Source organism: Durio zibethinus, chromosome 14 (assembly GCF_047325235.1).
Source record: "Durio zibethinus cultivar Kanyao isolate XHJ-2024 chromosome 14, ASM4732523v1, whole genome shotgun sequence".
NCBI classification, from domain to species: Eukaryota; Viridiplantae; Streptophyta; class Magnoliopsida; order Malvales; family Malvaceae; genus Durio; species Durio zibethinus.
The window spans coordinates 18,787,264-18,813,508 of NC_143175.1; the positions used below are offsets into that span (position 1 = coordinate 18,787,264).

General features: G+C 29.3%; 1 protein-coding gene and 1 pseudogene across 1 annotated transcript; both read left to right on the top strand.

Moving 5' to 3' along the window:
* Positions 1-338: 338 nt before the first annotated feature.
* LOC111294849 (lipase-like) lies at positions 339-2,455 on the top strand (annotated as a pseudogene).
* An 18,313-nt stretch (positions 2,456-20,768) lies between these two features.
* On the top strand, positions 20,769-25,438 carry LOC111294474 (protein RETARDED ROOT GROWTH-LIKE-like). Its single transcript, XM_022887782.2, has 7 exons — positions 20,769-21,287; positions 21,524-21,632; positions 22,867-23,026; positions 24,135-24,283; positions 24,366-24,517; positions 24,743-24,857; positions 25,064-25,438. Exons 1-7 carry the CDS (start codon positions 20,887-20,889, stop codon positions 25,190-25,192), a joined length of 1,215 nt encoding a protein of 404 aa, XP_022743517.1. The 5' UTR covers positions 20,769-20,886; the 3' UTR covers positions 25,193-25,438.
* The last annotated feature ends 807 nt before the right edge of the window (positions 25,439-26,245 follow it).

Here is a 26,245-nt window from a genome sequence, read left to right on the forward strand (position 1 = left end):
TACTTTACCTTCAATACCTATGAGGTTTTTACCTAAAAATTGCTCAATAAGGTTAAGTAAACTTTTGGCCTAATGATTTTGGGATACGATATGATTGAGTTTTTTTATTCCATTTTTTTGAGCTTTTGAACTGGAGGTTTGATATGTTTTTTACTTTTATTCCTAAAAGTTATCATGTTAAGTAAATTTTTTCTTACATTTATGTACTTAAATTCCTTTAGTCATAAATTTCTATGTAGAACTGCAAAATAGTATTAAAATATTAATAAAAATTACATGTAGACTGATAAAGTTGTTTATTTCAGGTCAGCAATTTTTTATGTGATACCTCTAATTCCATGGCCTACACACTGTTTATACAGAAAATGGGCATGATGGATGCTTTTCTACCTCCTTATGGTAGTTTTTCTAAACTTTTATACTTTGTAGCTAATTTTGGTTCTATTTCATATGAATCTAGGAAAATAATTTACTTTAATGGATATTTTCTTCATAATGCGTGCTTCTTTTGTCTTAGTACATACATATTAAATTTTTTGTATGGATCATTTTTTTTTCATTTTTTCCTATAACAAATTGAAAATTTAAACATTTGGTTATGCTATGTAGGTGTTGTAATTCATAAATCCACAATGACAAAATCCTATGATCTTTAGTTTTGTGTCTACAGGGTATTACATTCCTGATATTATGGTTGCAGCAATAGTTGGTGCTATTACCGATTGGTGTATGGGCCTCCTAATATCTATTTACGGTAATTGGTTGGCTAGTTCATCCATCTTGCCATTCATGCTACATCTTAGTGCGATTGCCTTGGTTCTATCTTCATAGTTCTTTTCATTTAGTACAGATGCACCTAAGAGAGTTGTTTTCCAGCATTCATTTCTAACTACAGGTATTTTAAAATTGCAATTGCTATTTAGAAGCCTCTTGAAACTAGTATTAGTTTAAAGTATTAATGGTGCTATCCTTAATTTATTTATATGAGCTAATCCATTTTGTTAGTGTTGCTCATGACTTAATTCTTGGTTGATGTTTGGAACTCTAATGTCATCTACATAGAAAAATTGTAATGTTGTTATTTCTAAAAATTGTTTTACTTTTGGGCTTGACAAATACAAATTAGATTGTTGATTCAAGTTATGACTTTTCTATGGTGGACTCCAACTCTTTATTGTTTCTTTTTAAATATGCACTTGCAGTGGCAAAGGATTTGTATGTTGGTCTAGAGTTTTCTTTTGAAACCATTAACATGTCTAGCCAGTGGACTTTTATAGTATGTTTAGGTAGGTAGGTTAAACTAAAGCTCATAGGATTCAAAACTATTTACATGTGCATTTCTCATTGTGTGTTTAGATATTTATTAGAATCATGACCTATGTTATACTTTGGAATACTTTTGTTTGTAATTGACATGGAAATGATTATAAAATTGATAGGCATTTGTTGGAGTGGCAAAGAATCTTAATGCTATTATTATTACCTTTAGAGGAACATGGGAACATAGGTACTAATATTATTTTCCTTTATAATTTTTGTTCAGCAATGTTTTCAAAAGCAGGTATTGTTCATGGCATGATAACATAAATGATAAAAAAGAATGGAAATACACAGAAACGATAATATTGTTTTTTCACAAATGTAATGAGTATGTTTTTTTTTAATGTTTGATTGATTCATTTATCCGTTCATAACATATAGAATTGGGTTGAAAACTTATTTTGGAAACAACTTGATTTAAATTACCTTGGCATGCTTAATGTTATGGTATGCGTGACAAATTTCTTCCAGTTTGTGAATTTATGTTGGAATGATTGCTATTAATCTTTTATCTTTTTTCACTATTCATGTACACCATAGGTTTTATGCTATTTATCATAATACAACTATACAACTTGGAATTTTGAATTCTGTTAAAAAAGCAAAATAATTTTATAGAGACCTTGACATCATGGTAACAGGCCATTCAATGGAAGAGGCTATGGCTTTCTTTTGTGTGCTGGATCTAACAGTAATCTAAAGCTTTTTTTTTTAATACAGCTGAAAATATATTATTATTATTATTATTATTCTTTTTATCATGTGGTAAGTGTGAAACCTTCATGCTTGCTACATGAGTTTGCATTATATACCATGATTTTTTCAAATCTTTTGAGTTAAATTTCCTGAGTTAAATTTTGGAAGCTTACCTAGTTACTTTGTTAGAGTTGTAATGATAAAACAAATCTTTTATTTTTGGGTTAATTATAAGGCCAAAAATGAGCAAGTTAGAACATTTGGACAACCCCATATTGAGAATGATGCCTTTGCTTCTTATTATGGCAAACTTGTGTTGAACATAATTAGAATGACCAATGATCTTGATATCATGCCTCATCTGCCACCATATTATTCTTATTTCCTTCAAAAGATGTAGCATCACTTTCCAAAAGAGGTAAGCATTTGTGTTTGTTAAAATAATTTCTCCATGTAAGAAATCCTAACCTATAAACCTGTTTCTTGGAGCAACAAAGTACGGTCCAACTATTGATATGTGGTTTGTTGGTTGCATTTTTGCTAAGCTCTTGCATGAAAAGCTTATTTTTCTTGGAAAAGATGAGGTTAGTTGCTTTAAATTCAATTAAATGATAAAATTTTATAAAAAGATAAGCCATAATTGAAGGTTGTGATGTTTATGAATCAAATGGCCTTAGAATATCTGATCCATGTAGTAGAATCTCAATGGTAATTGATAGCTGATATTTTCTTCCTTACATGTAAAGTTATTGACAATCAATTTTAAAACTTAATAGTATTTTCATGAAAACAATAAAGATAACGTAGAAAGGAAATGTTTATTAGCACTTTCATGAAAATAACAAAACTCACGTGGAAAGGAAACTTTAAAGAACAAATTTGAGCATTGATATCACCTTTTTTCTCCCATTCATTCACATGTTTGCCTTTTGTTGTTTTGTTTATTGACTTTTTTATTTTGTTGCTTATGTCATAAAAATTTTTCATCCGAAGAATTCCATCTCTAGACTTAGTAAAAATTTTCGGAGTCACCAACAATTTTTTTAGAAGGTGTGATTCCCATCCAAAAATATTATTTTTTAATAAAAATATTAAAATTAATTAAGATTTATTAAAAGAAGTTTATGTATGCGAAACTAGGGTTAAGTCTGAGAGTACAGTTACGAGTGAGGAAGGTATCAACACCCTCACGTTATTCGTTCAGAGAACAGTACCAATTAAACATGTGTAATCTTTTAATTTTGATGATGTGGTCTTTTATATTTAAATTTAATTTCTTAAAATTTATTTTAAAAAATATTTTTTGTTTTGAAATTACTATTATTATTATTATTATTGTTATTATTTTGTATTCTATAAATTTTCTAACGCTTTGGTAGAATTTATAGAAAATCACTATTTAGAAAATATTTCGAGAAAATTGACTATTCACTAAATTCTTGAAATCTCATCATAAGATATTTTTTTTATTTGTTTTAAAAAGGATTTTAGGAACATCCTAACTCTTTGGTGAGTTTTCAAATTTTATTAAATAAATTTTAAGATTATCCCAACTCTTCGGTGAAATCTTAAAAATTTTGAACAAATTTTAGGATTATCTCAACTTTTGACAAGATCTTAAAGAAAAATAATTTTTTTAGTTAAAGGAATTAATTAATTAATCTTTATTATGATTATTTTTAAAATTTTTATTATTTATTATTTAATTATTTTTATTATAAAAAAAAATTTAGATTATCATGACTCAACGGTGAAATCTAAATATTAATCTCTTATTTGCATCGAAGAAAATCGAACTCTTTCAATTATATATATATTTTAATTTATTCAAGATATAAATTATTATTATTATTATTATTATTATTATTATTATTATTATTATTATTATTATTATTTTACATTGTTGAAATCAATTTTTATTCTAGCAAAAATAATTTTAGATTATCCCAACTCTATGGTAAAATTCAAAAAATTATTTTTACTTGCAATAATTAAAGAAAACTAAACTCTTTTACCTTTATCTAAAAATTAAAATTACAAAAAATTCATTTAAATAATTTATTTTATTATTTTATTATTTATTATTTTTAGCAAAAATCATTTTTTAAATTATCCCAACACTTTAGTGAAATTTAAATAACATTTTTTCTTGTAATAAAATTTTATTTTCCTTAAATAGTTATTATTATTAATTTTTTTGCATATTATATTTTTAAAGGCTTATGTTATTTTAATTTTAATTTTATTCTATTTATTTATTTATGAAAGAATTATTAATATAAAATAATAATAATAATAATAATAATAATATCATGAAAAAAAATAAACATAAAAATCAGCACAAAATAAATAAAATCAAAATCAAAATAAAAAATAAAAAAGGGAAAACTTGCAAAATGAGTTGGATAAAGGCGCAGATCCTGTACGGGTTGGGCGTGGATCTAATGCTTAAAACGGGATCGTTTTAGAGTGCCTGTAAAATGCTTTTCTTTCCCCTTTCTCTTTACCCTAGAGCTTATCTCTTTCAACTCAGACCCCTCTCACTGGCAGCCACAGTTACCTAGTTTTTGGCCAGTAATCGTCGTACACTTATGACGAAAAACTTAAACCGATGTCGAAAAATTCAAAAATTCCCAGATTTCGAAGGCGAACCTAGATTTCAGTTGCCTAAAAATTCAAAAGTCGCCAGAAAATTCAAACATTTTCAAAATCCAGCAACCCAAAAAAATTTTCAAAAATTATCAAAATGACCTTTTTTGTTTTCTAAACACTTTTTCAAGCCCAGATTTTTTTTAAAAAATCTAAACTTCCTAGATCGAGAATTTCATTTTCGGTGATTTTTAAAAAAAAAATTTTTTGTGTTTGTTCCTTGTTCCTCTGTCAAAGAGGATTGTGAGTGTTTTTGTTTTCCTCTAGGCTTACCTCATGTATTTCTCCCCCCATTGGTTTGCAAAAATTAGCTTTATAGAGCCATTGGGATTCAAATCCCAAATCTTTTGGGATTTTTTTTATGGAAAATTTGGATCCTATCCAGTGACTTTTAGTCATCGAATTTTATGCTGCCAAGTTAGGCAGTGTTGTAAAGAAAAACAAACCACTATGGCAGCTTGATTTTAGCTACCAGAGTTGAAACCATTTTTTTTTTTTTACTTTTTCTTCTTGTCTTTTTTTTTAGATTAATAATAATAATAATAATAATAATAATAATAAAAACAAAATTATAATAGGGAAAAATTGGTGCCTACAGTTGCTCCTCTTTTCTTATTTCTAATAATCAAGAATAAAGCAAAGACAAAAAGACACCAATTTTGTTCAGGTAAACACATACAAAAAATGAAACATTGAACATAAAGGTTTTTTTTTTGAAAGAAAATTTGAAAGGCTCCTCTAAATAAAGGCTATGAAACTTTAAATTCAAAAGGCTCATCTAAACAAAGGCTATAAAACTTTAAATTCAAAAGGCTCCTCTGACTAGAGGCAACAAACTTTACATGTTAAAAAGCTTCTCTTACTAGAGGCAATGAACTTTAAATTCAAAGGACTTCTCTCACTAGAGGCAACAAACTTTATATTAAAAAAAGCTCATTTACCCAAAGGCAACAAAACTTTAAATGTTAAAATGCTCTTTTAACCAAAGGCAACAAACTTTAAATGTTAAAAGGCTCATTTGACCAGAGGCAACGAACTTTAAATGGCTCCTTTAACCAAAGGCAACAAACTTTAAATTAAAATTTTGAAAGGACTTATAGATTATGTCATTTGGTCTTACAAATCATGCCTAATTTTGATAGAATCCTTTAATCAGAGGCTCTTAACATTAAAAAGCTCTTCTGACCAAAGGCTATGAAATTTTAAATTTAAAAGGCTGAGAGGCAATGGTATTTGAAAGATTTATCTAAATAGAGGGTTCATAACTTTCCTGCTTTTGACTTTTTCTTTTGTTGGTCTTGGATTGTCTTAGACCCATACATTTGTTATGTCACATGCATACGTGAATGACATTTTCATGTTTTTATAATGCCATGCAATGAATGATGATCATGATGCAAATGCACTTATTTTACAAATGAAGAGACCATTTTCTTTTTTTTTTGTCATTTTTAATCATTGAAATTTCTCAAGGTTTGTTTCCTTTCTTCTTCTCTTGAATCCTATGCATTTTAGTAGTTGATTAAGTTCAGATAACAAAAGATTTCTCTTTATATCCCATATTCAATGTCAACCATTTTTTTGACTTATAGGCCACTATTCTCATTGATCATTATTCCTTACTATTTTGCTTATCAATTTAAATTTCCTTCAAAATAATGTATGTGTCTTTTATGATCATTGTTATTCCTTCATCATCTTTTGAATTTTACGATAATTATAACACATTGCACATTTCTCTTTTTAATGAGAAAGACAAAGGAAAGGATAAATAAAAAGATATTTTATTTTGGTAAAAGGGAGAAGTGTTTCATGCATTACCCAAAAAGATATAACAAAGACAACAAGTAATCACATAACAAATATTCAAATCATCATGAACTAATTCATCATAGATTCTTTTTTAAAGACTCTTGATTGGTGCCCTTGATTTTTTGAAAATGCAGCAGACCAAGCTAGCCCAAAACCAATGACATCTTTTGGCAAATATTGAGAATTGACCCACTATTTACTATCATTTTTTTTTTGTTTTTATCTATACTACTTTTTCAGGTTTTCAACTTAGATATTTTCCTAGTTCATTTTGCTTTTTTTTTAAAGTGTAATACTTTTTTACTGCATCGACATTAATTGAATTTGACAGATCATCATCATTAATTCTTGCCAAGATTAGTGCCCTATCAAAAAATTTTTTTTTACCATATATGGACCTTTCCAGTTAGGATTTTATTTTTTTCAAGGATCCTGTTGGTTAGGAAAAATCTTTTTCAATACTAATTCTCCCTCTTGAAATTGTTGTGAGTGAACTTTCTTGTTATGAGCTCACATCATTTTTCTTTGATACAGTTGGCCATGGTAAAGTGCAACTAATCTCTTTTTTTTAATGAGATTTAATTGTTCATATCGAGTGTGAACCCACTTAGCTTCTTTTAACTTAACTTCCATGAGAACATGTAAGGAAGAAATTTCAACTTCAATGGGCAACATTGCCTCCATCCCATATACCAATGAAAATGGTGTAGTTTTTATAGATGTGTGAATCCAAGTTCGATAAGCATGTAATGCAAATGGTAGCTTTTCATGCCAATCTTTATACACATCTGTCATCTTTTCAATAATTCTCTTTATGTTTTTATTAGCCCTTTTAATTGCCCTATTCATCTTTAGACGATAAGGCACTGATTTATGATACTTAATTTTAAACTGAACATAGACCTCATTCATCATTTTATTATTCAAATTAAGAGCATCGTCTAAAATGATCCTTTCTGAAAGGTTATATCGACATATGATCTCTTTTTTAATGAACTTGCAAACCACCGTTCTTGTTACATTAACATATAAAGTTACCTTTACCCATTTTGTGAAGTAGTCAATTACCACTAAAATGAATCGATGTCCATTTAAGGCTTTTGGTGTAATAGGCCCTATCACATCCATTCCCCACATAGAGAAAGGTGAAGGTGTTGACATAACATGCAATGACGTTAGAGGAACTTGAATCTTGTCTATATAAATTTGACATTTATGGCATTTTCTACCATAGTCAATGCAATCTTTTTCCATTGTCAACCAGTAGTATATTGCTCTCATTATTTGCTTAGTCATCATATGGCTATTTGCATGAGTTTCATAAACACCTTCGTAAATTTCTTCTAGCAAATTTTTGGCTTCAGTAGCATTTACACACCTTAATAATGTTTGGTCTCAACTTCTCTTATATAAAATTTTTCCATCTAGAAAGAAACCCATTGTCAATCTTTTCAAAGTTCTTTTATCATTCTTTGATATGTGCTCTAGGTACTGTTGATACTTAACATATTGTAATATTTCAAAATGCTATAGTTTTCCATCAACTCCTTCCTCAACATTTAAACAATGAGCTAGTTTCTCTCGCAAGCTCAATTTGATGGGTTAAATTTTAACATTTTCATTTAATTTGAACATTACTGCTAATGTAGCTTAAGCATTAGCTATCTGATTCTCTTTTCGAGATAAATGATGAAACCAAATATTCTCAAATTCTTTGAGCAATTTTGATATGTACTTTTGATATAAAATTAACTTTAAGTCTCTGATTTCTCATTCTCCTCACAATTGGTATATGACTAAGACAAAGTCTTCATAAATTTTTAAAGTATGGGCCTTCCTTTCAAGAGTAACTTAAAGACCTAGAACACATGCTTTATATTTTACCACATTATTGGTGCAATCAAAATTTAGTTTTGCAGTGATTGGGTAGTAATCCCCTTCTAGAGATATCAAAACTACTCATATACTAAGTCTTAAAGCATTTGATGCACTATCAAAATACATCTTCCATATATCTTCATTATGCTCTTCTTTATCTATGTGTAGTACATTCATTAAGTCTTTATCTGAAAAATCAAATGTCATAGGCACATAATCTTCATGAGCTCGTTTTGTAAGAAATTTAGTAATAACACTTCCATTGATTGTCTTTTGGGACACATATACAATGTCATATTCAGAAAGTAACACTTGCAATCTTGCTATTTTTTTTTTTATAATGAACGCTTTTAAAAGATGTACTTGATTAGGTCTAATTTCATAATGAGCCAAGTGGTATGATACAACATGTATTGTCTGAGTCGACGAGCCATCCAAGTTAGTGCACAACACATCTTTTTCAATGGTGAATACTTTAACTCGTAATCAGTAAACTTTTTGCTCAGGTAATAAATGGCTTGTTCTTTCCTTCCTATTTCATCATGCTGCCCCAAAACACATCTCATTTATTTTTCATGCACTGTCAAATACAGAATAAGAGGTCTTCTAAGAATATGTGGCATTAATACTGGTGGGTTTGATAAGTATTTTTTAACTTTTTCAAATGCCATTTGACAATCATTATCCTATTTTTCTTGACCCATGTTTTTAAAAAATCTTAAATATGATATCATATTTGGCTGTAAATTGGAAAATGAAACGAGCAATATAATTCAATTTCCCTAAAAATTTCCTTACTTCTTTTTACATACGCGAAGGTCGTAGCTCTTGAATGGCATATATCTTATCTGGATCTACCTCTATTTCTCTTTTACTGATAATAAATTTTAGTAATTTTCCTAAAGTTGCACGAAAAGTGTATTTAGCTGGATTGAGCTTGAGCTGAAACTTTTTTAATCTCTTAAATAGCTTTATAAGATTAGTCACATGATTTTCTTCTTCACGAGATTTGACAATCATGTCATCCATATACACCTTTATTTTTTTGTGTATCATATTATGGAATAGAGTTACCATGGCTCTTTGATAAATTACCCCAGTATTTTTCAAACTGAAGGGCATGACTTAATAGTAAAATATTCCCTATACTACTATAAAAGTAATCTTTTCCATATCTTCTTGTGCCATTTTAATTTGATTGTAGCTTGAAAATCCATCCATGAATAAAAATAGAAAGTGTCTAGAGGTATTGTCCACTAAAATATCAATGTGAGGAAATGAAAAATTATCTTTTGGACTTGCTCTATTCAGATCTCGATAATTAACACATATTCTCATTTTGTCATCTTTTTGGGTACTAAGACTATAATCACTACCTATTCAGGATATTTGGCCACTTCTAAGAATCTTGCATCAAATTGCTTTTTCACTTTTTCTTTTATTTTCAACAACATTTCAGGTTTTATCCTTCTCAAATTCTGGTTAATTAGTTTGCACCCAGGCTTCAGAGGTAGCTTATGCACTACAATTTTAGTATCTAGCCCTACAATATCTTGATATGACTAAACAAATACTATTTGCATATTCATGTAGTAACTTTATCCATTCCTGCTTTATTAGTGATGCATCGAAGTACCAATCTTAACTTATTTTTTAGTTTCTTCATCCTTCAAATTAACAACTTCAGTGGTTTCTTGATGAGGCATGATTTGCTTCTTTTCTTGTTCCACTATTCTCAATAATTCTGGGGATATTACATGGTCTTTCACATTCTCTTCATCATCGAGTTCACCAATATAAATAGAATTTTTAAAATCAAATCCTGAAATATTGTCATGATGATCCTCATATTCATTATTCAGATAATAAGTGAAATTGATGAAATATAGAAGTATGTATAGTAATGCAAGTAATTGAAATGAAAAAGGCAAAAAAAAAATGGATAATGTGCTATGCTTGTCATTTATTCAATTGAAAATGAGGAAACAAACAAACATAAGACATTTATTGCTTTTAACAAAAGCATTTAGATTAGGTTCAATACATTATTTTAGAGAAAATTTAAAACAATAGATAGCTCCTCAACATGCCAATTTTTTAGTTCTGCACCAGAAAGAGTAAGATAAACCCATGAATAGCTTGGATCTTCATTCCTATTTTCTTTACCCACCATTTTGTTTTAAAAATTCATTAAAGATATCTTTCAATGATGGTGTAAACTCTTTTTTATGTTTTTTATTGCATCTGGATAGATATAACCAGCTGAGATGAAAGTCTTATAAAAGGGAAAAAATAGGCCTTTATTTTCTGCTTTTTGCCCTAGAAAATGAGCCAACTTTTTTTTTTCCTTTATGAACTTCATTCTTCTTTTTCGAGTTGGCTTGTACCCTAACCTAAGTCAATTATCTTTTTTAGGCATCATTCATGGTCATCGCATCCCCTACAAGTCAGCCCACACTTGTTGTCTTTTTTTTATCATTTTTTTAAGAGCCATCTTGAAAGCTTTGGATAGACATGAAATAGGCATTTTGATCCTTTACTCACATAAGTTGCATTAACGAATTCAAAAGATCTAAAAGAACATTTCGAGGCTTTCTCAACCGCTTCAACATATAATGCAATAGAAGGTTTAGTCACCAATAGATCTTTTTCACTAGCAACAATGATCACTTTTTCATCAATTATGAATTCACCTTCTGATGCAGAGTGGAAGGAACAGCTCTTACCATATGGATCCATAGTTTTCCTAAAATATAGTTATAGGAAGGAATGACATCCATGACTTGAAAGACTATATCAAAATTACATGGTCTAATTTGGATTGGTAGCTCGATATCGCCTATCACTTCATGATGAGTCCTATCAAAAGCCCTCATTATCATATGACTCATCTTCATGTAAGACATGCCAACTGACAATCTAGATAGTATAGTTATAAGCATGACATTTAAAGAAGATCCATTATCAATAAGCACCTTTATTAGTGTATGATCTTTGTATCTTGTGAAGATATGCAAGGCCTTAGCATTACTTCTACCATTAGGGGGAATTTCATCATCACTAAATGATATAAAATTTTTTACTGTGATATTTCCCACTATGTGATCAAGTTTTTCCATAAATATATTGTGAGCTACATAAGCCTCGTTGAGTACTTTAAGCAAGGTATATCTATGATGCTCAGAATTTAACAATAATGAGAGCATAGAGATCTGAGTTGGTAAGTAATTTAATTGCTCCACCACACTATATCCACTGTGTTTAATAACTTTTAAGAACTCATAAGCCTCTTTTTCTATAACCAAATTTTTATATTCTTGATCTAAGACTGAGGCTAAGTGAGTCTCTTGATTGTTGGGTGATTTATCTTATTTTTTTAAGCTCTTTTCCCTTTCTTTTATTTTTTTTCATGCTCTTTCAAATGCTTCTGAGGTATAGCACTGTCCACTTTGAGTTATGCCCTCTACACCAATTATGTTTGCTGTGCTTGTAGCATATGAAACATATTAAAGAGAACCATTATCCAAACCTTGTGATATGATATTACAATCATATTTCCAAGGGACTATTTTATCCGATTTATATAAAAATAGGCTAGGAACCTTAATTGTCACATTTGGCATAGTTGTACAGACTGGTTCACCAATTTTAACACTTAATTTTTCATCATAAAAGATCGTGATAAGCTCAAAATTCATATAAACTGGCTTATTAACCTTAACACTCAGTTTTTCTTCATAGAAGATGGTAACAGGCTCAAAATTCATTCGGTTAAGCCTACTTTTGGATCAGTCTCCTATCACAACATTTATTGAACTTTTTTCATGTTCTTCATAAAATTTAACCAAAAAAGAATCCATCATTTTCTATAACTCTTATCGAAATACTTCACAATCTTGAAGCGAATGACCAACCATCCCCATATGGAATTCACAAGTGTGATTTGAATTATATGTGAAATTTTTATTATCTGCATTTTCAGTTATTAGATGAATCATATTTGCTTTCATAAGGGCAACAAATATTTCATCCATAAAAGTTTTGATCTCTCTTACTTTTTTTTTAATATTTTAAGTTGTTTCATTATTTAAAGCATTTATTGATCCTCTATCATGATTAAGTAATGGATTGGCCTCCACACTTGGTCCGACTTTAGTTGTGAAATTTAAAATTCTGTTATTAATCAAGCTTTGCACCTTACGTTTGAAAACTGTACAATTTTTCAGAGAGTGGCCCTAAATTCCATAATGATAGTCATATGAAGCTTTAGGATCATACCACTTCAGATATAGAGGTTTCAAGGGCTCTATAGATTGTCAAGCCACCAAGTGTTTTTAGAACAACTTAGAAAACAATTATGTGTAAGTCATAGGAATTAGATCAAATCATTATTGTTCTTGATTATTTCAAGGTTTTCTTTGATTAAAGTCTATGGTATTTGACTAAAGAGAAGGTCATGGTGAAGGTGCTCGAGGATAAATATTGGCTTGGAAAGTAGGTGTCTAGGTTTGTACTAGTTGGTACTAGTATGAGTTTTGAGAAATGTTAGAAATGGCTGGGTAAGAAGGTTGGAATACAGGATATGAGTGGTATGAGATAAAAAAACTTGGTTTTGGTTTTTCAGTGGTGACAACTTGCACTTCTGCTTCTTTTTTCTTAGATGGTCTTCCTTTCTTTGATCCAGAAACATCACTTCCATCAATTTTTCCATTTTTAATGACATTTTCTATTATCTCTCCCGTAATTACTGTATCAGTAAAGTTTTTCATGGCATGACAATGAGCCTGCCATAGTATAGTGCTCGAGGGGTATTGATGAATAAAATAGTTATTTTTTCTCAATGAAAGGAGGTTGAACTTGAGTAACAACATCTCGCCATCTTTGGGCATATTCTTTAAAATTTTTGTTAGCTTTTTTTTTCATGTTTTGTAAGGACAATCTATCTAGAGTCATGTCTATGATATGTTTATATTGAGTAATAAATTCTTTGGTCAGATCTTTTCATGAATGAATACGACTCATATCTAATTGAATATACCATCTGACAACTGATCCAGTAAGATTATAAAAATAATAGGTAAGCAACTTATCATTTTTTGTATGCCAATCATTTTTTGACAGAACATAATGATATGTGCCTGAAGGCATTTGATTTCATCATATTTTTTAAATTTTGATACTTTAAACTTTGGTGGGATTACCAAATCTGAAACCAAACTAAGTTCACCGACATCAATTGTGCCAAAAATATTTACACCTTCAACAGCTTATAGCTTTTTTTTCAAAAGATCTAATTTTTACTGTGCCTTTGTATTCTCATATTGTTCAAATATGCCTTTTTTTAGTTTCTCATATTTTCTTGGGTTATCTAAATCTAGGACCATAATGGGCTCAACATGATTTACCCTAATATTTAAACCAACATGTCCTTGATTATGTGGTTTAACCGTGAAAAGAGGTAAATTAAACTGGCATGTGGCTACTTTTCAAGCTGTGTCATTTATGGATGCATTTGAGGAAAAGTTTGAGCATAGGGTGGAGTAAACCCTAGTGGATACAATGGATTTTCCCTATCACTGGTATTTTCTTAGGTTTAAGGCTCTTTCTTAATGGTCACTTCTTCAGCTACTTATTTTTCTTTGGTCATTTTTCTTACCATGTCTATCATTGTAGCCATTTCTTTTTTAGTCTCTTCTTGAGTCCTAGTCATTTGTTCTATCAACTTCTGTTGAGACCTAATAATTTACTCATGTATATCAAATTAAGCTTTTTCTATCTTTTTATTCTAGCTGCTTACTCGCTTTCCATGATTTTGACATATAAGCGAGAGTTATAACAATGATGAATAGTTTGATTTATATTTTTTTGATGGCCTAACTATCTTTGCACCTAATTGAATTAAAGAAAACTCTTTAAGATTTGTTATTTTGAAGCCTCTTTCTTTTAGTCATGATGTATTTTTTAAATGAAACACACATATGATGTATGAATGCATGAATGCAAAGGATTTGCTTATTATATATCCAATATTTGTAAAAGATTTTAAGTCTAAACTTGAACCACCATATCATAACTTCATATTATCTTTACTAAATACTTCCTTCATTATAATATTAAAATTTTTAAAAGAAGTGCCCTACATGCTTGTATTACTTGTAAGTATTATCTAGAAAATTGGTCAAACGTTGGCTGTGCTGTCTTGGGTAAACCTCTTCTTTTACTTGTTTAGCTTTTTGGGCCATGTCTCTTACTTTGAAGTGGACTTATCTTATCTGTTCTATTAAACGAGTGGCTTGAAATTCTTTCAACTAATATTCTTCCTTCTAATACTATGGTCTATGTTCAAATTGATCTTGTTCCTCTCTCTAAACTTGAATGGCTTCACGTTGATAATGCATTTTTTGTTTCAAGTCATCTACGAGACCTTATAGTATTCTTTTTTTCTTTCACAGACTGACTAAGCTCTTCTTCCTTAGATAACAAATTAGACCAAAGTTATTTTGTATGCTTTTTGTATTCTTCAAGCTCTGTGGTCATTGTGGCAATGGACCTATGCTAGCTTTCAGAAATCTTTTCTTATTCTCTTTCAAGCCTTCGAGATTTTACTTCACTCTTATTAGTCTTATTTTTCCATTCATTAATCTCATGTTGAATCTTTTTTTTTCAAGCTCCTATATTGTTTTTTTTCTTCACATTTGTGTTTCATAATCTTCATATCTTTGGGAATCTTTTCACAATGGGTGTCTTTTTGGTGGCATGATCTGTTTTTTTTAGTACCAACTTCACTTGTGACCCGTTGACTTCTCCATGTCAAATATTCAAGTGTGGCTTTATTTGTATATCCCTCATGATCTACTTTTCGAGTCTGCTTCCATTTTTTGATAATCTCTTTTACTTTTTTTAGAAATCTTGATTTGTTTTAAAAAATTCTAATTCTTGAAGCCCATGAATCATAAGGACAAATTGCTTTGACCATAATTATCGATGAACCAGTGCCGGAGAAAAGCTTATACCTCCCCACGGTTCTAAGAGTGGAACCCATGGCTTGTCACCACACTTGTATAACATGGCTTTTTATGACGTCCATAGAGCTTTCCATATAACCTGAGCACTAGTGAGATTTTACAAAGTTAATACCCACTCTTTCTTGGCCTTTGATTCTGCCCACTCAACATTGCAGCATTCTTCAATTGGCCTACTTTTATTACTATAAATAGGATGAAATTTACCATAGGATGTTGAAGATGACTTTTTTCCCAAATGTAAAGTAACTGTAAACATTCTATGAAATGTCTTCCTTTTCTTTGATAATGATTAATGATCTAAAGGTTTCTGCCAGTATAAAAAGAATAAGATTAATTTTATTGTCTACTTATTTGAGAAAGTCAATCACTAATACTTCAATGTGCCCTAAGACCTTCGAAAAAATGATCAAGCTATAATTGTCAAAGCTATCATTTTCATGCCTCATTCATCTTCTAAATGTTTGATGATGTAATCACATAAGATTTCTCACGAGATGCAATCACTTTTGCCTTTTGTTTGGATATATAAGTTCACATTTTGAGTAGGGACCTCCATCATACAAGCAAGTTTTTTTTGAAATCCAAGCTTTTAACCTCACCAATAGATTTTATTTGGATTGGAAAGATACAACCATAACAATATAGGGGTCATATCTATTTCGTTGAATATGAAACATCTGTATGTAGGGTCCCAAATCTGAACTAAAGCTTTTATCAACTGATTTTTCATAGACACCTTAAGTAGTGAAGTAATATGATCGTATTTTTCCTCGAAAGCCATCTTTCTAGAAGTTGTTACACAACATCAGGTCTCGACCAACTCAGAGATGTCATTTTGTTAAAGTCCCAATTTGATTTTTTCAAGCAAAATTTCTTGTTTAGATTCTTTCAAACAATTTTTCATTCTAGTTTGGGCTTCTAATAATAGAGTTACCACCACATTGGTCTCTTCACACATGGTGAGCTTTGAAGCTAAAAACATCATGATGATGTTTTCAAAGCAAGATTGAAAATCTTCTTACTGATATTAGCATATTGATAAACACATCCCATATGCAAGTGTTTATGATGATGCATGGTCATGAAACAAAAGGAAAGCAAAACAAAATAGGGTTAGTAATCATATTAAAATAAATATTCCCTTATGTGTCCTAATTTAGGGTATAATGTACAAAAATGGTATGGCCCTATCTAAAGTTGATTTCTTAAGGTTCGCTATATGCATGGTTTGGTATTTAACATAGGCTAAAAGGTTCCCAAATTGATCATCACTGTCATCCACTTTGGACTAGTAAGGCCCCCGATCCTCACCCATAACGGGCTGTCAACGGAAAGTGTTCAACTTGAGTGGAAGTATTTCGCTAGCCCAAGCAAATGCATTATAACCTCACGAAAGTGTAGGTACTCTACTTTCTCTTAAAAAAGAATAGATTTGGGAGCCCGGTATAGAGCTCATGCATAAATGCAAATAAACATGTGTGAGGGAATGTAATCAATTATTAATAAAATTAACAATATAATTAGCAATAATATAAAATAAGTACAATAACATATCAAAACTAAATGAAACCAAAATTTTTTTATTCTAAGATGAGATAAGAAATTAAAATTAAATATTGAAAAGACCATAAATTCAAAATTTAGATGACGCATGTATATATTTTTATTTGGATTGACTTTCAAATATCCCAGTGGAGTTGTCAAACTGTCATAATGATTTTTCGTTTGAAAGACTCGATCATTAGACTTGGTAAAAATTTTTAAAATTGCTACTAATCTTTTAAAAGGGTGTGATTGACCACAAAAAAATATCATCTTTTACTAAAAATCTTAAAATTAATTAAGATTTATTAAAAGAAGTTTAGATCTGTAAAATTAGGCTTAGATCTGAAAGTACAATTACGAGTGAAGAAGGTATCAGCACCCTCACATCACTTGTTTGGAGAACGATACTAATTAAACATGTGTAATCTTTTAATTTTGATGATGCAATATTTTATATTTAAATTTAATTTCTTAAAATTTATTAAAAAACTTTTTTTTGATGTGAAATTAGTATTATTATTATTATTTCATATTCTCCAATGCTTTGGCAAAATTTATAGAAAATCATTATTTAGAAAATATTTTAAGAAAATTGACCATTTACTAAATTCTCAAAATCTCATTATAAGATATTTTATTTTATTTGTTTTAAAAAATATTTTAGGAATATCCCGACTCTTTGGTGAGTTTTCAAAATTTATTAAATAAATTTTAAAATTATCTTGACTCTTCGATGAAATCTTAAAAATTTTGAACAAGTTCTAGGATTATCTCAACTTTTGACAAGATCCTAAATAAAAATAATTTTTTTTAGTTAAAAGAATTAATTGATTAATTAATCTTTATTATTATTATTTTAAAATTTTTATTATTTATTCTTTAATTATTTTTTATTATAAAAAAATTTTAAATTATCTTGACTCACCAGTGAAATTTAAATATTAATCTCTTGCTTATATTGAAGAAAATCGAACTCTTTCAATTTTTTTATATTTTTTTAATTTATTAAAGATATCAATTATTATTATTTTTATTTTTTTATCATTGTTTTACATTGTTTAAATCAATTTTTATTCTAGCAAAAATTATTTTGGATTATCCCAACTCTATGGTGAAATCCGAAAAATTATTTTTACTTGCAATAACTAAAGAAAACTAAATTCTTTTAGCTTTCTCTAAAAATTACATTTACAAAAAAATTCATTTAAATAATTTATTTTTTTATTTTATTTATCATTTTTTATAATTTTTTATAATTTTTTATTTTTTAGAAAAAATTATTTTTTAAAATTATCCTAACACTTCAGTGAAATTTAAATAATATTTTTGCTTGTAATAAAATTTTATTTTCCTTAAATAGTTATTATTTTTTTTTGCATATTATATTTTTAAGTCTTTATGTTATTTTAATTTTAATTTTATTCTATTTATTTATTTTTAAAAGAATTATTAATATAAAATAACAACAACAACAACAACAATAATAATAATAATAATAATAATAATAATAATAATAATAATAATAATAATAATAATATGATGAAAAAAATAAACATAAAAATCAACACAAAATAAATAAAAAAAATCAAGATAGAAAATAAAAAGAAAAAAAAACTTGCGAAATAGGTCGAGTTAGCACGCAGGTCAGCGCACAGATCTTATGCGGGTTGGGTGCGGGTCTGACACTTAAAACGGCGTTGTTTTAGAGTGCCTATAAAAGACTTGTTTCAGCTTTTGTTTTTTCATTTTTTCTTTCCCCTCTTTTTCTACCCCAAAGCTTCTCTCTCTAAACCCAGACCCTTTTCACCAACAGCCACAATTACCCCAGTTTTCGGTCGATCATCGTTGTGCACTGATGGCCAAAAACTTCAACCAGCGCTGAAAAATTTAAAAAATTCTCAGATTCCGATGATGAACCCAAATTTTGATCGCCAAAAAATTGAAACTTTTTCAGAATCCAATGACCCAAAAAAAAATCCAAAAATTCTCAAATTGACCATTTTTGTTTTCTAAACGCTCTTTCAAGCCCATATGTTTTTAAAAAATCTTAAACTTTCTAGATCAAGAATTTCATTCTCGATGATTTTTTTAAAAAAAAATTTTTTGTGTTTGCTGCTGGTTCCTCTATCAAATAGGATTGTAAGTGTTTTTGTTTTCCTCTAGGTTTAACCCCTGTATTTCTTCCCTCATTGGTTTGCAAAAGTTGGCTCCATTTATAGAGCCTCTAGGATTCAAATCTCAGATCTCTTAAGATATTTTTGTGAAAATTTTAGATTTTGCCCGGTTACTTTTGGTAATCGGATTTTATGCTACCAAGTTAGGCAATGTCAAAAAGAAAAACAAATCACTCTGGCAGCTTGATTTCAACTACCAGACTTGAAACCATTTTTTTTTACTTTTTCTTCTTTTTTTTTTTAGATTAATAATAATAATAATAATAATAATAATAATAATAATAATAGAAAAAAATTGGTGCTTACAGCCTGTATCCATTTCTGTATAGCATAATGCAAACAAAGATTCAAATTTGATTTTTAATGTTCCCTTTACTAGAATATAAAAATATATTAGTTTCTTTATCCATCAATATGTGATAATATATATAATGTGATAGGTTGTTTTGTTTGTTTTTCATTGTTAAACTTTTTGGTTAGATATATTTTTTTATGTTGATTGCTGAGTTACAAATAAGGTTACTTATTCTTTTGTGATCCAAAAATGATGACAAACAAATAAGTTTTCAATGAATAAATTTAATATCTTATCATCATTGATTTCATCTAATGTAAATATTTAAAATATAAGTAGCTATACATTTTTTTTCTTATATATTGTTTAATATTTAAATTATTAATACATGATTTTATTTAACTTTTGTAACTAAAATATAAATATATAACTTTATTTTACTTGGGACGAAGTGCGGGGTTGAAATCTAGTATCCATAAAAGGAAAACTCTTTTTTTTTTCATGACTAAACATGTTTCCTTTATAATATATATATATATATATATTATAATAATAATAATAATAATAATCATAATAAACCTAAAAAATGAATTATAAAATTCCCATTAAAGTAAAAATGATATTTAAAATAAAATCAAAAATATATCACACATAATTATTATAACATAATTAATTAATTCCAATTCAAAATTACATGTCATTCATAAAAATAATATGGAGTCCACGTTCAAATTTGAGACATTAGAGAAATTGTCCACGTTAAAAGTTAAAATTTTACCATTTTGTATAACTAAAGAAAATGTTCACCAGAAATTTACAGTTAATAATGCATTGTCTCGATTTTAGTAGAAATAATTGTATTATAAAAAAACTTAAATCCAATTTTAGTACAAACAAATAAGTTAATTTCATTTAAGGATTTCTCTTCACGAGAATAATTTTTTACACATGCCAATATTTTCAAAATTTCCTAAATTAAAAAAAAAAAACAGGAAAAAAGAGCATGCAAAAATTATTTATAAAAGTAAAATTAAGAATGTAAGCCCAATTTGCTCTAATAGGTTTTAATTGTTTTTTTAAAAATTAAATATGGAGTCAAGTAATTATAGAATAAAATTGAGATTAAATTTTAGATAAATTCGTCCTAATTCGATTTGATATATATAAAATATTAATTTTTTTGATTATTTACTTAATTTTATATTTATATATGTATTTATATATTTATTTAATTTTATATTTATATTTAAAAATAATATTTTATTAATTTTTAATAAATTTAATTATATATAATTTTATATAATTTCAGATCAAATTAAATTCATGTATTATAAAACATATTTATATCAAATACAAATATTATAAATATAAAATCAAATCGAGTAGAATCCTCCCCAGCTTGCCTCTTGCCGGCCCTAAGTAAATCCTCCATATAAAATTGCAAAACTCGAGGAGTTACTCGTTCCGTTATGCGTCCAAGGGCAAAAAAGCAATGTGGCGTTCCATACGCCGACCCCCTTCTTTCTCTCTTCGTACAACCTGCTCCCAATCGCTGCCTAACTCTACCTTCCTCTCTTTCTCTTCTCCTCTTCCGAAACCCCAATCCTCCTCCTTCTTCACACCCGCTAAAACTCTACCTTTCATCGCCACATCATGGCCCTCCACCGTCATCTTATGGACCTTCAACGGCGGCCGCAATACCAGCCGGAATATCGCCGCCAGGTGCATTTCCTCGTTTCCGACTCCGCAACCAAATATGGCGGTTGATTGGAACGACGCAGTTTCCTGCTCGGAAGTCGGCGATGGCGGCGAAGACAACAACGTCGATGATAGAACGTTGGAGGAAGACACTAAACGTTCTATTCCAGTTCGAGCTTATTTTTTCTCTACTAGGTTTTTATTAATTCATTTTTTCAATTTTCAATTTTCAATTTTCAATTAATCATTGGATTTTAATGGAAAGTAATTAGAATCAACATGTTCCCAAAAAGCTTTTTTTTTTTTTTGTGTTTATTGGGGTAAATATTCGAACTTTTGAATTCTGATGCTTAAACCCTAAACCCTGATTTCATTTACTTATTTATATACTTTAATTAATTAATATTTTTTTTTAATCTTTTTGGCTCTAGTGTGGATTTGAGAGGATTGGTGGAGCAGAACAAGCAGAATTTTATACCGCCGTCATCGCGAATGACTAATTATGTAGTTCTTAAGTTTGGCAATCTTGCTAGTTCCCCTGTAAGTTAATTTTAACCTTTTTTTAAATTTAATTTTATTTATTTTTTGATGTTAAGAGCTAAGATCAATTATTCTAATCAATTATAATTATGTTGCATGATCAATGAAGATAATTTTTATAAATGCTTTCTTACTCACTGATAGCATTTTGTTTCTTACGTAATATCTATTTATTTATTTCATCCAACATAACTCTTCTAATTTGATTAATAAAATGAACATAGGAAGAAAAAAGCTATATTATTTTGGAAAAGATAGGGAGGTTGAATTGGTGGTAACTGCCAATGAACCAACAATAAACCGTGGAAGTGAGATGATGCTTCTCAAGTTTCAACACTTAAACTTGTAATTTGGGTGGTTTGATGGTTTCTTGAAAACATGTAGGGTCAAACATGGTTGCGCTATGTCTTGTTGTGACTTTCTTTTTTATTTAAATGTGCTTAACTGTATATGTATTTAGGCGTTTAAGATGGGTTATGATGCTGTTGTTTTCACCATGCAGGAAGTTGGTGAAAATTTTCCCTTTTTCTTATAGAGCTGACACATTTGGGGATTTAGTGAGTAAAATTGAAATGTTTTCAGTTATTGGCAGTCTGAACCAAAAGCTTGTTAATATAATTCCTCTTACCTATGAAATATTTGAAAATTTTGAAGAATAAGAAGCTTCCTTGTCTCTCCCAGTGTGCAAAATTTATTAATGCATGCATTAGTTTAAGTAATAAAAAAAGGGGGTGTGCTTGCTGGAATCCAGATTTAATTTTAACATTTGTCATAGTGTTATTTATACAGATGCTGCATGTCTGCTCTCTCTCTCTCTCTCTCTCTCTCTCTCTCTCTCTCTCTCTCTCTCTTTGTGGAACCAGGCTAAATGGTATAGATCTCTAAGCCTCCTGTTGTTTAATGTAGAGCTTAAATTACTAAATGTCAACTGGAGGAATGGACACAACAATATATGGTTTGCATCCTATAAACAGCTACCTGGAAAATTGGTTCTGGATTAATTAGGGACAGATTTAAATTGAGCTTGAAAATTTTCTGTATAGATATGACATGTGACCATCATTGGTACAAAGCATTGCCATGCTCTTTGCTATGTTTTCTAAAAAGCAATGGTTATGTCATTCAAATAATGCATCTTAGTGTTCTCTAATCTCTTTTCTTATGTTTTTCTGAATTGTTATATATGAGTAATCCAAGTAAAATATGTTGTTGATGGATAAGTTCCTTGTTTCAGGGTCCTGGTGCTTTCATAAGTGGAAGTGACTGCTGTTTCATGGTGGTATACCAGTATGGGTCCATCGTGTTGTTTAATGTTTGTGAACATGAAGTGGATGAGTATCTGAAAATTGTTGAAAAACATGCATCAGGATTGCTTCCTGAAATGAGAAAGGATGGTGAGTTGATTTATTCTTATTTAATTGTAAATCGCTATTAAACACTCCTTTTCTAGAGTTGCCGTGAATAGAGATCGACCATTTAGAAATCGTAATGCTGGGACTTGGGAACTGACATGATTTTACTAGTACAAGAATAATTAATGTGGTCATGCACTTAAGTTCCATAATAGACCATATTCTTTCTTTTTCTTTAGCATAATCATACAAATTCCTTTCACCATCTATCTCCATCAAGATCATCCGTGAATCCTGTCAAATAAAGAGTATCTAAAAATGCTCAAAATAAAAACTTTTTTTAAGACCTTGAATATGGACCAATATGTCATCTTTATCCTTTCTTTCTCTTGTCTTCCAAAAAGGTTCTCTTTTATCTCTTTCTTCTTATTCTTTCTTTTTGCTAGCCCTTTTCTCAACTGGTTATGTTGTTGTGAATGAGAAAGGAAGAGGGTTCTCCCTGTGAAGGATTGCCTTAAAGCCATGGAAAATATAATGGCTTAATTGTCTCTGGTATATTGTCCTCGTATTTTTTTCTAACTTTTTTTCTATTCACTGAATTTCTTGCCAATTGCTTTCTCATCTGCTTTTGCATGCATCACACTTGCATTCACTAAGAACATTGTGGTTTCACTAAGTGTGTGTTTGTACATATATATATACATATATATATATACATACGTATATACATACGTATATATATATACATACATATATATGTATATATATATATGTATATATGCATATATATATATATGTATATATATATATAGATATAAACACACACTTAGTACATATACAGACATGTGAAATAGGTTTTGGTGGGAGGTGAGGGAATTGAGATTGTTTAGGTATCAACATGGTTTTTTACTGTCATTTTCAGTGGGTTTCTTCTCGGTAAAAATTTTCATTCATTTGATGATATATTTTTATAGTTCAGTTTTCTGGTTAGACCTTTTTTTCTGAACATATTTGGGATAATCATTCTTCTGCACTATGCCCTGTAATTAGAGATTAGATCTGTTGCTTTACTGAGGAACAGAGAAACACAGAAGGTACTGCATTAAGGAGTTTTTGTTTTATTTGTCTTTGATGTGTTATGAACTTGCAGAGTATGAGGTAAGAGAGATGCCAACTCTAAACACATGGATGCAAGGTGGATTGGATTATATTATGTTGCAATTTTTAAATATTGATGGAATCCGTACCATTGGAAGTGTTCTTGGTCAAAGTATTGCTCTTGACTACTATGTGCGCCAGGTTTGTAGTATTTGATCTCCAGTGTTGACTGTCTGAATATTTAACTTGATAATGATGCTTAAAACTTTTTTCTTGATCATAGGTTGATGGGATGGTTGCAGAATTTACTGACATAAATCGTGGGATGGAAAAAACAGGAACATTTACCATGGACAGCAAAAAGCTTTTTCAGATAGTAGGAAAGGCAAATTCTAATCTTGCTGATGTGATTCTTAAGCTTGGACTATTTGAGAGGTAACATTTTACTGTCCATTATGATGGTAATTGGCCCATAACATTTATCATGCCCATGGAGCTTTCAGTATGGCTACTGTTTCCAAATTAATTTGTAATAATCCGTTAATTTCTCTTCTTATCTGTTTTTGGATTAGTCTCATGGTGGGATAAAAATATACCAATAGGAATGTCTCTTTTGGAGTGTATGCTATTTAGCTTATGCATTTTTCTTGATTTTAACAGATCAGATATTGCCTGGAAAGATGCCAAATACGCTCAAATATGGGAATTTCTACGAGATGAATTTGAATTAACTCAAAGATTTGCGAGTCTTGATTTTAAGTTAAAGTTTGTTGAGGTATGCTATTTGCTTTCTTAGAAACATGCCTTTATAAAAGGAGGCAATATGTGACATATATGTTCAAGTGAACTACTCAGGACATACATATATGCATGAAAACAAAGTCATTTCTGATGTGGGACTTTTTCTTTTATGGTAAAACTATAGGAGATATTGTACGTTATCTATCTGCTAACATATGGCATCCCTTTCTGCTTTTGCAGCACAACATTCGGTTTCTCCAAGAAATTCTTCAAAATAGGAAATCGGATTTTCTGGAGTGGCTTGTCATTGTGTTGATAAGTGCTGAAATTGTTATATCTCTTTATGACCTTATTAAGAGGTCGTTATGATGATCCCTGTATAGAGGTTAGCAAATTTTCACATGGAACTATTAGTCAAAACGGTTTCTGATCAAAGGTAGCTGTTGCTGTGCATTTACTTTCTAGTTAGCTTTTGCTGTATCGAATAGATTAGCTACAGGTTTTTTTAGTTTGTTGTAAATCCCCTTCTCTAGTTCATTTTAGACCATGACTTTCTTTATAACAAAAAAAAAAAAAAAAACTTAAGGATGGCAACGGCTATCATTTTCATTTCAATCATTATCCGACTAATGAAGATGGCAAGAACTGTTAAATTACTTAAATATAGTGACATCTCATTCTTTGGCAAAACGTGTGGATGTAATATGATATATATGTAAAAATTTAAACTTAAAATTTGTGAAACATTTTTTGTAAGACAATCATAAGATTTTTGAGTCAAAACGCGTAATATTTTATAAATTGAGTGTGGATATTTTTTGCTTATTTTATGTCATGTTGGATATTTTCTCTTTAAAAATTAGAAGTATAAACTCTTATGTTTTAAATACAAAATTTTATTTCAGCAGTTAGAATTGAGATTTTAATTCGGATGAATCTTAAATTTGAACTAAAGAGTGTTCGTTTGAATCTTAGAATATAAGAGTGTCTCTTGAGGCACTTTTGTCATTTATTTTGCATATGAAAACTTGATGTAAGATTTAATGATAGTAGCATACCAACTTTCATTATTTTTTATTTGAATTGAGTTCTTCCAGCAAAAAAGACTCAAATGACGATTACAAATTATAATATCAAACTTACATAAAATATATATATATATATACACACACCCTTAGACAAAATCAAATTGAATCATAATTTTTCCATAGTCTTTTTGTCTCTATTTAGATTTAAAGTATAATAGATGAATAGTTATTTAATTAAAAAAATCATTGATTTGCTATCAGAACAGGCATAATAGATATTTGAACCGTGAAGCCTTAGAAACTGAAGCTCATGACAGTGAGTCGAGTGGTTTCAATGTAAGATCCTGGACGGTGGAAGAAGTAGAAGACCTCAAAACCCTACCCAATATCATGC